Raw genomic sequence first — 15,000 nt, 5'->3', positions numbered from 1 at the left:
TAAAAAGAATAAGTACCAAGGCCAATTCATTCAACTAACAATTACTCAAGGCAATGCCCCAGCATGGTCGCAGTCTAATGAGTGAAACAAGTAAAAGACAAAAGATAGTTCCACATACCAATTATAATACTAGGATTGTCAGGGTCCAAATGAGACATTTGATTGCAGACCTGCTCAACCAGGACTGACCAAAGAGCTAAACAACAACAACAACAACAACATCAACAACTACTACAATACTTCAGAGACACAAGTCAAACCAACACTTGATGAAATATGACAAATGACAAAAACACAAACTGTAATATTCAGTGAAAAGTTAAAAATGGGAATGTATACTTCAAATTTGCAACAGAAGTACAATAGAAAATGGAGTGTGCAAAATGGCAGATTGCAAGAAGTAAATTCATTAGCATCTAATACATCTATCCTCGGTTATCGTGGGGTTTTGGTTCCAAAACCAACATGATAAATGAATCAGTGATAAGTGAATCTGTAATAAATGAATCATCTCCATGCGCTTTGTAAATGGAATGAAAGGTAGATTCAGTGATAGCATATTTGTGGCTTGCTGCTGCAAAGCTTCCACCATTACAAATTTTCCTGACTATCTTAAGCATTTCCTAAAGAGAACACATTCGCCTGCATCCTTTGTTATGAACTGGCACCTTCGTATTTTTTCTTTTCTGTTCACTGGTCCCATATTGATGGATACAAGTATGTGAATCTGTATGAAAAATATGAAGCCTGGCAGCTCAGTTGTGTAAGCACTAGTGATAGCCAGTGCATTCTGGATAGCTGAGCATTATGGGTGATCATTGGAGCGTGGTTTTATAGCCCAAGCAGAGGTTTTTACTGATCACCAACCTGTGTTATCCCAGATGAATCTGTGACAAGCATAACATGGTTCGCAAGAAAGAATGAGAAAGAGAGAAAGAAGGAGACATTACAATTTATTGATTGAATTCAATTGACAAAAATAGTTTCCCTCTCCTCAGAGACATAAAGACAAATATGGTCACACACACATAAATAGAAAGAAGGAGGAGAGGGAGTGTAAGAAGAGGAGAGGATAAGAAAAACATTAGAATGTCTTATGTCAAATAAGTCAGTGCTGAATCAACAATGCTAAAGAGGCAGCACCAAAACAGCCAGGCCAAAATGTCTCATACTCAGACTATCTACAGCGTATATATATATATATATATATATATATATATATATAAAAGTAAAGGCTATTTGCCAACATAATGTGGCTGTCCTGGAAGGGACGATTGCTACTGTTGTTTATATATATATATTTGGTTGGTGCATAATTATTGCGACTTTTTTTTCAACAAATCTTATTCAACAAAAACAATAACAATATTTAACAAGATCATCTTTAAATGACGGTCTGACCGTCTGCCAAGCAAATGAGAAGCAGTAACTGGAGTAGATGGTGAATATGCTCCAGAATAATCATTTAAAGATGTTTTTGTTACATGTTGTTATTGTTTTTGTTGAATAAAATTTGGTGAAAAAAAGCTGCAATAATCATGCACCAACCCAATATATATATACATATATATAGTCTCAACCTGAACTATAGCATAAATACTCAGATATTATTAGAAGAACGGGATGAATGCTGAAGTTAATGATATTGAAATAAAAATCATCTGTTAGTTGTCAACAAGGCTATAACTGAAGAAAGTTTCTGAAAGTGTTCCCCACTTGTAGATTATACAAAATTATCCATGAGTGAGATTTCATGAATAACAAACAAATATATTCAAACATCCATCCATCTGTCTATTTTCATTGGCCACTATTCCTGAGAGGGTTGTTGGGGGTAGAGTCCTTAGACATCTCTTCCACAGAATTCTATAAGAAGCAAATATCATTACACTTTCTTGCTGGATCTCCAAGAATGACCAACTGAAATTATGGATATTATACAACCATCTCATTCACTGTCTACTCTCTAGGTGTCTCCTGCTCAGCTGGAAGAATTTGTCTTGCATCTTCTCCATGAGTAACTGAAAGCCAGTTGTAAAGAGGAGGTGGAAGTAAAACAAGTCTTATCAGAAGAGGAACAGTCTTAAGGACACACACACACACACTCTCTCTCTCCCAACCTCTCTGCTTCTCTCTATATGTATATATATGTGTGTGTGTGTGTGTGTGTGTGTGTGTGTGTGTGTGTGTGTATGCGTGTGTATATATGTATGTATGTACATATGCATGTAGGTGTGACTGTATGGTAAGTAGCTTGCTTCTCAACCGCATGCTTCTGGGTTCAGTCCCACTGTCTGGCACCTTGGGCAAGTGTTTTCTACTTTAGCCAACTAAAGGCTTGTAAGTGGATTTGGTAGATGGAAACTGAAAAAAGCCCATTGTATATAATACATGCAGGAGTGTGAGTGTATACCTGTGTATATATATACGTATATATATATATATGTATAAATGTCTAAATATATATGTATGTATGCAGACACCTATGTGTATATGAGGATGAAGTTGTGTGCACATATACATATATATATATATATACATACATGTGTGCGTGTATGTATGGATATGTGTGTATGTATGAGAATATATATTTTTATCTTTTATCTTTTTTTTTATCTTTTTCTTTTTTCCTACATATTAGAGTAACTTCCCTTTTATTCAACGGTTTTTCATAGTGTCTATTGCCATTAATGTGGAGGTGCAATGGCCCAGTGGTTAGGGCAGCGGATTCGTGGTCATAGGATCGCGGTTTCGATTCCCAGACAGGGCATTGTGAGTGTTTATTGAGCGAAAACACCTAAGGCTCTACGAGGCTCCGGCAGGGGATGGTGGCGAACCCTGCTGTACTCTTTCACCACAACTTTGTCTCACTCTTACTTCCTGTTTCTGTTGTGCCTGTAATTCAAAGGGTCAGCCTTGACACACTGTGTCACGCTGAATATCCCCGAGAACTACGTTAAGGGTACACGTGTCTGTGGAGTGCTCAGCCACTTGCACGTTAATTTCACGAGCAGGCTGTTCCGTTGATCGGATCAACTGGAACCCTCGTCGTCGGAAGCGACGGAGTACCAACAACAACAATTGCCATTAATAGCTAGCAAGCATGCATCATAGCTCTTTGCTCTGAGATTCAAAACTCCGAGTACTATAATGACAACTTACTGATTGTCCTAAATTATACATGTATAAATAATCCTCTATTTACCTAATATCGAGGTCTTATTCTTTTTGTTGTCACTTTTTATTATATAATAATTAAAAGAGGACAACAAACGGTTGTTGTCCTCTTTAACAATTATATATCTGTTATATCAGAAATCTGCAATGGCTCCATAACTACCGTCTCAGCTATAACCATGGAACCCTAGTAATCCGTTACAGCACTTACCTAGCATACCTAATCGTTTAGATCACCTGTGAACTAAACCTCCATACTTTGTATATACATATATATATATAGAGAGAGAGATAGGTAGATAGATAGATAGATAGATAGATAGATAGATAGATAGATAGATAGATAGATAGATAGATAGATAGATAGATAAAGATAGATAGATAGATAGATAGATAGATAGATAGATAGATAGATAAAGATAGATAGATACATAGATAGATAGATAGATAGATAGATAGATAGATAGATAGATAGATAGATAGATATATGTATGTATGTATATCTGTCTATGTGTGTGTGTTTCTGGTTGTGTTTGTCCCCCAGCCACCACTTGACAACTGGTGTTGGTGTGCCTACATCTCCTCACTTAGCAGCTCAGTGAAAGAGACTGATAGAATAAGTACTAGGGTTGATTCATTCAACTAAAAATTCAAGGTGGTGCCTCATCATGGCTGCAGTCTAATGACTGAAACAAGTAAAAGACAAAAGACATATATATATATATATATATATATATATATATATATATATATATATATATATATATATATATATATATATATATACATATATATATACACACACACATGTATATATATATATATGTAAACATATATATACCTATATATATGTACATGCATGTATATATATACATATATATATTCACACAAATACATACGTATATGTACATGCATGTATATATATATATATATATATATATATATATATATATATATATATATATATACACACACACACACACACACACACACAGACTCACACACACACTTTTGTATATGTATATCTTTCTATCTATCTATATCTCCACTTATTTTCTCTTTGGAGCTAAGACCTTTAAGTAATATTCTAAACCAAACTGGAAATAGACTTCCATGCTATGGCATGACAATCAACCATTAACTCTATACTGAAGACCTCAAGTTGTATGCAGAAAAGACTATAAAACAGCAGGAAGCCTTCTTAGATACGGCACACAGATTCAGTAGAGAAACTAGTATGAAATTTTGTTAGTTGGTCAAATCATCTTAATGAAAGAAAAAGAAAAATCAATAACAATAATTATAAATAAAAAAAACAGCAGTATCATGATTGATAAAAAAAATAAAAACAAAGATAATTAGACCAAATACAGACTTACAAATACTTAAGAATTAATTAACTAGACAGCGTACAAATACACTTAAATGAAAGAAAATACTACAAAGGAATATTAATGATGTACTCAATTAATACTTAAAAACAAAACAGAATGCTAATGATAAGATGTTAAGTATCAGAATCCCAGCTGTTTCCGTATTGCATTTCAATTATGATAGTCTCAACTGGAAGCTAAATGGATTAAGAAAAAGAAATAGGAAAAAACAAGGAAAATTGTAAATGAACCAGTCAAAAACAAACAAAAAATGGTGCAGAAGTGGCTGTGTGGTAAGTAGCTTGCTTACCAACCACATGGTTCTGGGTTCATTCCCACTGCGTGGCACCTTGGGCAAGTGTCTTCTACTATAGCCTCGGGCCAACCAAAGCCTTGTGAGTGGATTTGGTAGATGGAAACTGAAAGGAGCCTGTCGGATATATGTATATATATGTGTGTATGTCTGTGTGTGTGTGTGTCTGTGTTTGTCCCCCCAACATCGCTTAACAACCGATGGTGGTGTGTTTACGTCCCCATAACTTAGCGGTTTGGCAAAAGGGACCGAAAGAATAAGTACTAGGCTTACAAAGAATAAGTCCTGGGGTCGATTTACTCGACTAAAGGTGGTGCTCCAGCATGGCCACAGTCAAATGACTGAAACAAGTAAAAGAGTAAAAGAGAGAGAATTTATATTTACCATAGACACAATAATATAAGAACCCCTTCATCATCACTATCGTCATCATGAACTCCTTGATATTACTGTCTCAAGTCATGGATTTATAGGGCTGGTTTTACTCAGTTGCCATAGTATATAAGCAGCTGGAATCAAAACATTCCCCCCTAAACAGGAAGCCAGTCAATTGTGGAGTTACTTATTTACAGTTGAGTAGAGTGGGGTTACGCAAAATGAAATGTTTTGTTCAAGAACACAACACACTGCCTGGAACGGATATCAAAATCATGATCTTGAAATTGTGAGTACTACACAGTCAAGCACTGCAGAAAGAAAATTGTTATAAAATATCCACTGTTGGTTTACAAAACTAATGTAAACAGTTCATATGTGCCAAAAATGCAGTGAGGTAAAGGCCTTCTTCAATGAGAAAATTGTTATAAAATATCCACTGTTGGTTTACAAAACTAATGTAAACAGTTCATATGTGCCAAAAATGCAGTGAGGTAAAGGCCTTCTTCAATGAGAAAATTGTTATAAAATATCCACTGTTGGTTTACAAAACTAATGTAAACAGTTCATATGTGCCAAAAATGCAGTGAGGTAAAGGCCTTCTTCAATGAGAAAATTGTTATAAAATATCCACTGTTGGTTTACAAAACTAATGTAAACAGTTCATATGTGCCAAAAATGCAGTGAGGTAAAGGCCTTCTTCAATGAGAAAATTGTTATAAAATATCCACTGTTGGTTTACAAAACTAATGTAAACAGTTCATATGTGCCAAAAATGCAGTGAGGTAAAGGCCTTCTTCAATGAGAAAATTGTTATAAAATATCCACTGTTGGTTTACAAAACTAATGTAAACAGTTCATATGTGCCAAAAATGCAGTGAGGTAAAGGCCTTCTTCAATGAGAAAATTGTTATAAAATATCCACTGTTGGTTTACAAAACTAATGTAAACAGTTCATATGTGCCAAAAATGCAGTGAGGTAAAGGCCTTCTTCAATGAGAAAATTGTTATAAAATATCCACTGTTGGTTTACAAAACTAATGTAAACAGTTCATATGTGCCAAAAATGCAGTGAGGTAAAGGCCTTCTTCAATGAGAAAATTGTTATAAAATATCCACTGTTGGTTTACAAAACTAATGTAAACAGTTCATATGTGCCAAAAATGCAGTGAGGTAAAGGCCTTCTTCAATGAGAAAATTGTTATAAAATATCCACTGTTGGTTTACAAAACTAATGTAAACAGTTCATATGTGCCAAAAATGCAGTGAGGTAAAGGCCTTCTTCAATGAGAAAATTGTTATAAAATATCCACTGTTGGTTTACAAAACTAATGTAAACAGTTCATATGTGCCAAAAATGCAGTGAGGTAAAGGCCTTCTTCAATGAGAAAATTGTTATAAAATATCCACTGTTGGTTTACAAAACTAATGTAAACAGTTCATATGTGCCAAAAATGCAGTGAGGTAAAGGCCTTCTTCAATGAGAAAATTGTTATAAAATATCCACTGTTGGTTTACAAAACTAATGTAAACAGTTCATATGTGCCAAAAATGCAGTGAGGTAAAGGCCTTCTTCAATGAGAAAATTGTTATAAAATATCCACTGTTGGTTTACAAAACTAATGTAAACAGTTCATATGTGCCAAAAATGCAGTGAGGTAAAGGCCTTCTTCAATGAGAAAATTGTTATAAAATATCCACTGTTGGTTTACAAAACTAATGTAAACAGTTCATATGTGCCAAAAATGCAGTGAGGTAAAGGCCTTCTTCAATGAGAAAATTGTTATAAAATATCCACTGTTGGTTTACAAAACTAATGTAAACAGTTCATATGTGCCAAAAATGCAGTGAGGTAAAGGCCTTCTTCAATGAGAAAATTGTTATAAAATATCCACTGTTGGTTTACAAAACTAATGTAAACAGTTCATATGTGCCAAAAATGCAGTGAGGTAAAGGCCTTCTTCAATGAGAAAATTGTTATAAAATATCCACTGTTGGTTTACAAAACTAATGTAAACAGTTCATATGTGCCAAAAATGCAGTGAGGTAAAGGCCTTCTTCAATGAGAAAATTGTTATAAAATATCCACTGTTGGTTTACAAAACTAATGTAAACAGTTCATATGTGCCAAAAATGCAGTGAGGTAAAGGCCTTCTTCAATGAGAAAATTGTTATAAAATATCCACTGTTGGTTTACAAAACTAATGTAAACAGTTCATATGTGCCAAAAATGCAGTGAGGTAAAGGCCTTCTTCAATGAGAAAATTGTTATAAAATATCCACTGTTGGTTTACAAAACTAATGTAAACAGTTCATATGTGCCAAAAATGCAGTGAGGTAAAGGCCTTCTTCAATGAGAAAATTGTTATAAAATATCCACTGTTGGTTTACAAAACTAATGTAAACAGTTCATATGTGCCAAAAATGCAGTGAGGTAAAGGCCTTCTTCAATGAGAAAATTGTTATAAAATATCCACTGTTGGTTTACAAAACTAATGTAAACAGTTCATATGTGCCAAAAATGCAGTGAGGTAAAGGCCTTCTTCAATGAGAAAATTGTTATAAAATATCCACTGTTGGTTTACAAAACTAATGTAAACAGTTCATATGTGCCAAAAATGCAGTGAGGTAAAGGCCTTCTTCAATGAGAAAATTGTTATAAAATATCCACTGTTGGTTTACAAAACTAATGTAAACAGTTCATATGTGCCAAAAATGCAGTGAGGTAAAGGCCTTCTTCAATGAGAAAATTGTTATAAAATATCCACTGAAGGGCTACAAAAATATTTAGTAAAGTTGTTGTTGTTGGCACTCCGTCGCTTACGACGTCGAGGGTTCCAGTTGATCCGATCAATGGAACAGCCCGCTCGTGAAATTAACGTGCAAGTGGCTGAGCACTCCACAGAAACCTGTACCCTCAACGTAGTTCTCGGGGATATTCAGCGTGACACAGTGTGACAAGGATGGCCCTTTGAATTACAGGCACAACAGAAACAGGAAGAAAGAGTGAGAGAAAGTTGTGGTGTAAGAGTACAGCAGGGTTCGCCACCATCCCCTGCCGGAGCCGCGTGGAGCTTTAGGTGTTTTCGCTCAATAAACACTCACAACGCCCGGTCTGGGAATCGAAACCGCGATCATACAACCGCGAGTCTGCTGCCCTAACCACTGGGCCATTGCACCTCCACTATTTAGTAAAAAAAAAAATAATTAAAAAAAAAAATGATGACAAATAAATGGTGAAGAACCATGAAGTCATGAAGTCCTTACTTTTCATAATTGTCTGAAGATCACCAATGAGAAAATCAGAGAAACAATTTGTGAAGTTTCAGCTTCCAAGAAATTATTAACTTCACTTACAGTATTAAGTACTTGTATTTTTCTACTGCATACACTAATGTTTACACCTCTTCTCTGTGCGTGCGTGTGTGTGTGTGCACAGTGCGCATGCATATGTGTGAGTATTTGTATATATGTCTGTGTCTCCATTTATGTCTAGTAGTTTAAACTGGTGTATATATTTACATCCATGGATGTAAAAATTAAAGCTTAACTTAGCAATTTGATAAAGATCAGTAAAATAAGCACCAAAAGGAATTAAGTAGTGGGATCAATGTGATCGACTAAAAAGAAACCCTCAAAGATATTGCACCAACATGGCTGCTGTTCAATGACTGAACTCAGAAAAAGTGTAAAACAATATAACAACAAACAAAGACATTTTCAATGTTGGGTGTGGCCAGCAAACATTAAAACAGAAGCTTTGAGATAACTAGGAAGAAGATGAAGAATCAACTGGAGAAAGTATTAATAAACTGAAGACATACATTAAAATCAGGTTTACAAAATGCCATACTAAAACATTGGCTAGAAAACCCCTTTGTATGGCTAATAACAGACAAGACTGATCAAAGTAGTAGTAGATTTTTATCTGCAATGGCTAAGAATTTCAGGATTCAGCTCTGGAATCAAGGGTTTCTGATGACATCAAAGTCTAAAGATTTCCCAGTAGACTATTATAAAGAAGTAGATTACCATATTTGATGGTATATAAGATGCACTTTCTCTCCTTAAAAATGTCTCAAAAAAATCACCCTGGATCCTATATGTGAAGTTGAGCCTCCAATGAACTAATTTTGTCCCAGATGTTTTTTAATCCACACCATCTCTTATACCTAGTCTGACTCCATAATATTGATGTTGAATTTTGGCACAAAGCCAGCAATTTGAGGAGGAGAGTAAGTCAAATACTTATTTTATCAACCTCAAGAGGATGAAAGGCAAAGTCAACCCCAGCAGAATTTGAACTCAGAGCACAAAAACAGATGAAATGCCACTAAGCATTTTGCCTGGCGCAGTTAAAATTCTACCAGCTTGCCACTTTATAGCCTGGCTCCATGATAATATTCATTTTTTATACTCAGCAATATTTTTTTACAGCTAAGGTACTTTTGTTATGTTTTGTAATGTACTGTTACACTGTTTTAAATATTACATGTTTTAATGCACTGGAAATTTCGTTCTTGAATATGCACTGCTAAAATTGAGATGCATCTGACATGCCCACACAGCCTTTATGCAATCAAATATTGTATGCAAAATATGTGGAAGTTACTGAGAAACAATTAGTGACATTGCTTCTAGCGGCCTAGATTTATTCAAAGCAGAGTATTTACATAAGCCTGACAGAGTTTGATGTTTCATTCACTGGAAACAAAGCCAGTTATTATGGATTACTAACAGACAAGAGATGGTTGAAATACACAGCACAAAGAATATTTATGCAAAGACAAAATAACCAGATGCCATGATTCACAGAGACAAGTAGATTAAGGAATATTTCATGGGCATTATTGTCAAAGTAGCATCAAGTAAAACTTCTCCAAAATCCTTGTGTCATTTCCAAACAGATGATGATAATATATCTCTGGAATAAATAATAAATGGAGAAACTATCCAAATAGAAAGATCTGGAATGTGGGGATTGAAAACAGAAACAATTTTTGTAAAAGTAGGTGCCTTAGGAATTATTAAAAAAAAAAAGGGGGGGGGGCTGCAAACCAATCTCTTAACAAAGGGCCTAGAATGTATACAACAACACAACACAACACAACACAATATTTAGATAATAACTCTTCTGACTTTTAATACAATACTTTTAATACAATACAAATTGCACAATAAAGGAAACAAAGCAGAGACACTGCACATGCTTAAGGCATACATAGCTGCATTTAATTACGCAGTGAAAGTTTGAAGATACAGTTAAGACTTTGCAGCGAAAGCACGCAACAACAATAAGAACAATAATAATAATAATAAATGATAATAATGATTTCTAACAGAGGCACAAGACCAAAAGATCTGTGGTGGGAAGGGGGGAGTAAGAGAATGGTTAATTATATCATCACTCAAACTTGCTCCCACTGCCACCCCACTCCCCTTCTCTCCCACAATTACTTGATGCTTAATTTTAGTTTATCGATTTCTTACAAAAATAAAAGGCAACATCAGCCTAGGCGGGATTTGAACTCAAAATGTAAAGGAAGACAACTGAATACCGCAAAGCATTTACGTCTAGTGCTCCACTGATTCTGCCAATCCACTACACTAAACATTTGGTGGTGGTGGTGGTGGTGGTGGTGGTGGTGGTGGTGATTATGGTGGTATGTGGTATGTGGTATGTGGTGGCGGTGGTGGCGATGGTGGCAGTGAAGGTGGTGGCAGTGATGGTGGTGGTAGTGGTGATGATAGTGATAGCAGTGGTGAAGATGGTAATGGTGGTGATGGTGATAGTGGTGGTGGCGATGGGGAAGATGGTGATGGTAGTGATGATAATGGTGATTATTATTATTAAAAGTAGTTCTGTTTTATTGAGTACTTTCACTGCATTACCGAGGGCAATGTTGTATATGTTCACCTTGGATTTGTGCTTTTGTATTTTCTGCATACATTAACACTGCTGTACATAATGTATGCTTACATAATCAGTGACATAGCTAGAGTGCATGTTGTCTGGGGGATCACCCCATTGAGTTTTACCCCCATACTTCACCCCACCCACCCCAGGCCTATACAACCTATGCAAGCTTATATGGCAGACTCAAAACATGGTTGCCCCCATAAAAGCCATGCCCAAGGTGGACTTCCACATACAGCAGTTACAATACTTTTCATTATCTGGTAATGTTATTTGCTATGTGTTGCATTTGCATTAAGTGAAGGCATATGGCCTAATGGCAAGGCAGTAAATTGTGTTTTTAAGTAAGACACTTAATTTCACATTGCTCCAGTTTACTCAGTTGTGAATGAGTAACTGTTCAATGGACTAACGTCCTGTTCAGGAGGAATGATGGACTCATGGTCACTTTTATGCCATAGAACCCTGGTAACCAGCCCTATGAGTCCAAGAACTCAAGTTAGTACTTACTTACTTGGTTACTTACTATGCATTATATGAAAGTTGAAGGATTTGTATTTTCCACAGTATTAATCATTCCAAAAACACTGAAAAGTCTAAGGACTAATTTCTTAAAATATTATGGTTATCTCTATTTCCAGATCTTATATTTTGATGGTTTCCTTTCTTCATTTGGAGATAAATTATTGTCAGCTTGGGATTGATACTTTGATCAGGATACACTTCATGATCAGATAGTCCTTCATAACAGTACCTTGTCAAATTTCCTTCATCCTCTTGTAAGTATGTAATTGGTGCCTTATCCCAGAGTATGGTCGTTGTGTCATTCTCTAAGATTTTTTCCTTGCATATATTTCTGTTATCCTTTTTCTGTCAGTATTTCATGAAGCTCCAGCTCGATTATTCAGCTCTGTATTTTAAAGCATAAAACTGCACCAGCAACAGGCAAAAATCGTCCAGCACTGGTAGAAAGAATGATTGCTGAACATTCCTGCCTCCCTGGGCTTTGTCAATACACATATACATACATATTTGTATACACACACACACACACACACACACACACACACACACACACACACACACAAACATACACACACACACACACACACAAACATACACACACACATGTAGATTTATTCTCCTCTGGGTATACAAGGAAAATAATCAGTTGTTTCTTCCCAAACTTCATTTATTCTACAGTTACATATTGTATCGTTTTATTCTATGTTTCTGATAATTTCTCATTGGGCAGCTTCACTTTTGTGCTGCAATAAAAAACAAAAAAAAAACCTTCAAAAGCAGCATTGAGTTCTGTGATTCTCAGCAAATTCTAGAATTTCCTTTACCCATTTCTTTGTTTATCCATTTGCAGGTATTGGCTTTGTAGGGGCTTCTCCTTGTCATCTCTTAGTCTGACATCCAAGGGTTTCCTGTTTCAGCTTATTTTTTTTTGTTTTTTTTTTACATTATATCTTTAACAAATCGTGTTACATTTTATCCTCTGAACTGTCTTCAACTCTGATCCAACATCACAACATGACTGGTACTTTATTTTACCGGTCCCTAAAAGAATCAAATGCAAAATTGGCCTCAATGGAATTTGAGCCCTGAACCTAAAGGAAGATGTATAACTAAACATCATAAGCCTGAAACTCTACTGCTTCTGTCAGTTTTCTGCCCTATATTTTAATTAAGAGTATCAATTAGCAGAATCATGAGAGCATTGCTTTAAATGCTTTACAGTATTCATTCCACCTCTTCTGTGACCCGAGTTAAGTTTTTGCTGTTATCATTGCAGTGATCAATTTTACATTTCATCCTTTCAGGGGATGGAAGGGTGAGGGGCAATAAATAAAGTGTCAGGCCAGTACTACATAATTTTTCTCTTCTCTCTTTCTCCCTTTTTTTTTCTCTCTCTCTCTCTCTCTATCTATCTCTCCCTCTTTCTCTTTCTGAGCTGCATCTGTAATTCAAAGGTTCAACTTTGTTACGTAACATATGTCATTGATTCAGCTTGAGATACATATTAAAGAATGCATGTGTCTTTGGTATACTCAGCCATTTACATGTTAATTTCATGAGTTGAGAGGAAATTCTTCTGAGTGAAAATTTGAATAATATTTATTGAACCCAACAAATAATCAATTATATATTGAATAATATAATGTTGATCTTTTACACTGATACAAGACCACAAATTGCAAGGTGGGGGAGAATTAATTAATAGATCTCAGAAGTTGACTAGCGCTTAATTTACCAATTCTAGAAGAATCAGAGACAAAGTTGATCTTGGCTGGAAATTTAAGCTAAAGCATTAAGGTACTGAACTAACTAGCACAAGGCATTTTATACGATGTTCTCATGATTCTGCCAACAAATATAACAATATATAAATGTGTGTGTACACACACATATATATGTGAGAATGTGTTTATGTGTGTATGTGTGTGTGTGTGTGTATGTGTGTGTGAGATACAGAGAGAGAGAGAGTGTGTGTGTATGTGCATGTGCGTATATATATATATATATATACATACCTACACGCATACATATATATGTGTGCATGTGTGTATGTATGTATATATAAAGTAAGATATTAAATTTGGTTAAGGGCTAAAAAAACAACTGACACAAATGCAACAAACAAAAAAATAATATTAAACCGTTTGAAATAAAATTGGATAATGGGAGAGGAACTACAAACACCAGCCAAAAAACTATATATATATACATACATATATATATATATATTATTGTGTGTGTGTGTGTGTGTGTGTGTGTGTGTGTGTGTGTGTGTGTGTATGTATATATATATATATAATATATATATATATATATATATATATATATATATACCGATAATTTCTTTTGTAGAAATTATTTTCATAATTGATATTTAATTACTGTTCTCCAGGTAAATTATGTACCTGGAGAAAAATTATTAATTAACAAATATATATTTATTGATTTATAAATGAAATATTCATCTATTTTTAATTTCCTTTCAACTATTATATATTCCGTTTTATCACTAAATTGAATTTCATTTCCTTTCTTCTTTTGATATTTTTGGTTTTTGGTTAAAATATAAAATGAAAATTTTTCATTATATTATTATTTATTTATTATATTATTATTTTTGTTTGTTTGCTTTCAAATTTCATCATCATCATCATCATCATCATTATTATTACTGTTAATTATTTATATTTTTTGGTTTTTGTGTGTTTTTTTTTTTTTTACTTTTGATGGCCTACCTGGTAATTCTTCGTAGAGTCTAGCAGTGTCTCCCTCTTTCCAGCCACAGCCAGTGTCAGAATCAGAAAATGTAGTTGACCAATTTCTGAAATGGTTTGTGGTCAGATGGTCTTTCTTGTCATCGATTTTAGATGGCACCGCTGTCTTCTGAACAGATCAAAGACAGGAACTAAAGCTAAGTCAGGCAGTACTATGGAGACGGTTCAGCATTAGATTAGGTTTTATTTAACATATTTTTTTTACAAAATTCTTTTTTTTTTTACAGAAAAAATAACTGAATGGACCATTTTTGGGAGGGAAGCTTTTAAAAATATTATATAAAAAAACATTCAAATCTTGAAACAATAGAATATTTTTTAAAACAAAAAGAGGAGGAAGAATAAGAAAAAGAAAGACAAAATACAAAAAATATGTACACATTATCATACACATCACTGTTGATCCACCATCCTTCAGTGTATATACATAAGCAGTTTTATGTGTATTTTTATATATGTATGGATGATTATATGAGTATATGTATGTATGTATGTGGATGTATATTTATATACAGACGAATGTTTGTATGAATAAATGTGTAGCTG

General features: G+C 34.5%; 1 protein-coding gene across 5 annotated transcripts in view; it reads right to left on the bottom strand.

Moving 5' to 3' along the window:
* Positions 1–15,000, bottom strand: part of LOC106874068 (protocadherin gamma-A4) — a 177,119-nt gene that overhangs the window by 58,678 nt on the left and 103,441 nt on the right. For 3 of the 5 annotated variants that reach the window (XR_008265490.2, XM_014921648.3, XM_052972825.2), the window contains exon 3: positions 14,416–14,563. The exons of the other annotated variants lie outside the window; for them this stretch is intronic. Coding sequence is in view for 2 of the 3 variants with exons in the window: in XM_014921648.3 (XP_014777134.1) it covers positions 14,416–14,563 (148 nt within the window). In the remaining variant the exon portion in view is untranslated. The remainder of the gene's footprint in view (positions 1–14,415; positions 14,564–15,000) is intronic. 5 annotated transcript variants of the gene reach the window in all.

The sequence above is a fragment of the Octopus bimaculoides genome, chromosome 14 (assembly GCF_046866305.1).
Source record: "Octopus bimaculoides isolate indiv1 chromosome 14, ASM4686630v1, whole genome shotgun sequence".
NCBI classification, from domain to species: Eukaryota; Metazoa; Mollusca; class Cephalopoda; order Octopoda; family Octopodidae; genus Octopus; species Octopus bimaculoides.
The sequence above is the reverse complement of the archived record's forward strand: the minus strand, read 5'-3'. Positions and strand labels throughout refer to the sequence as shown.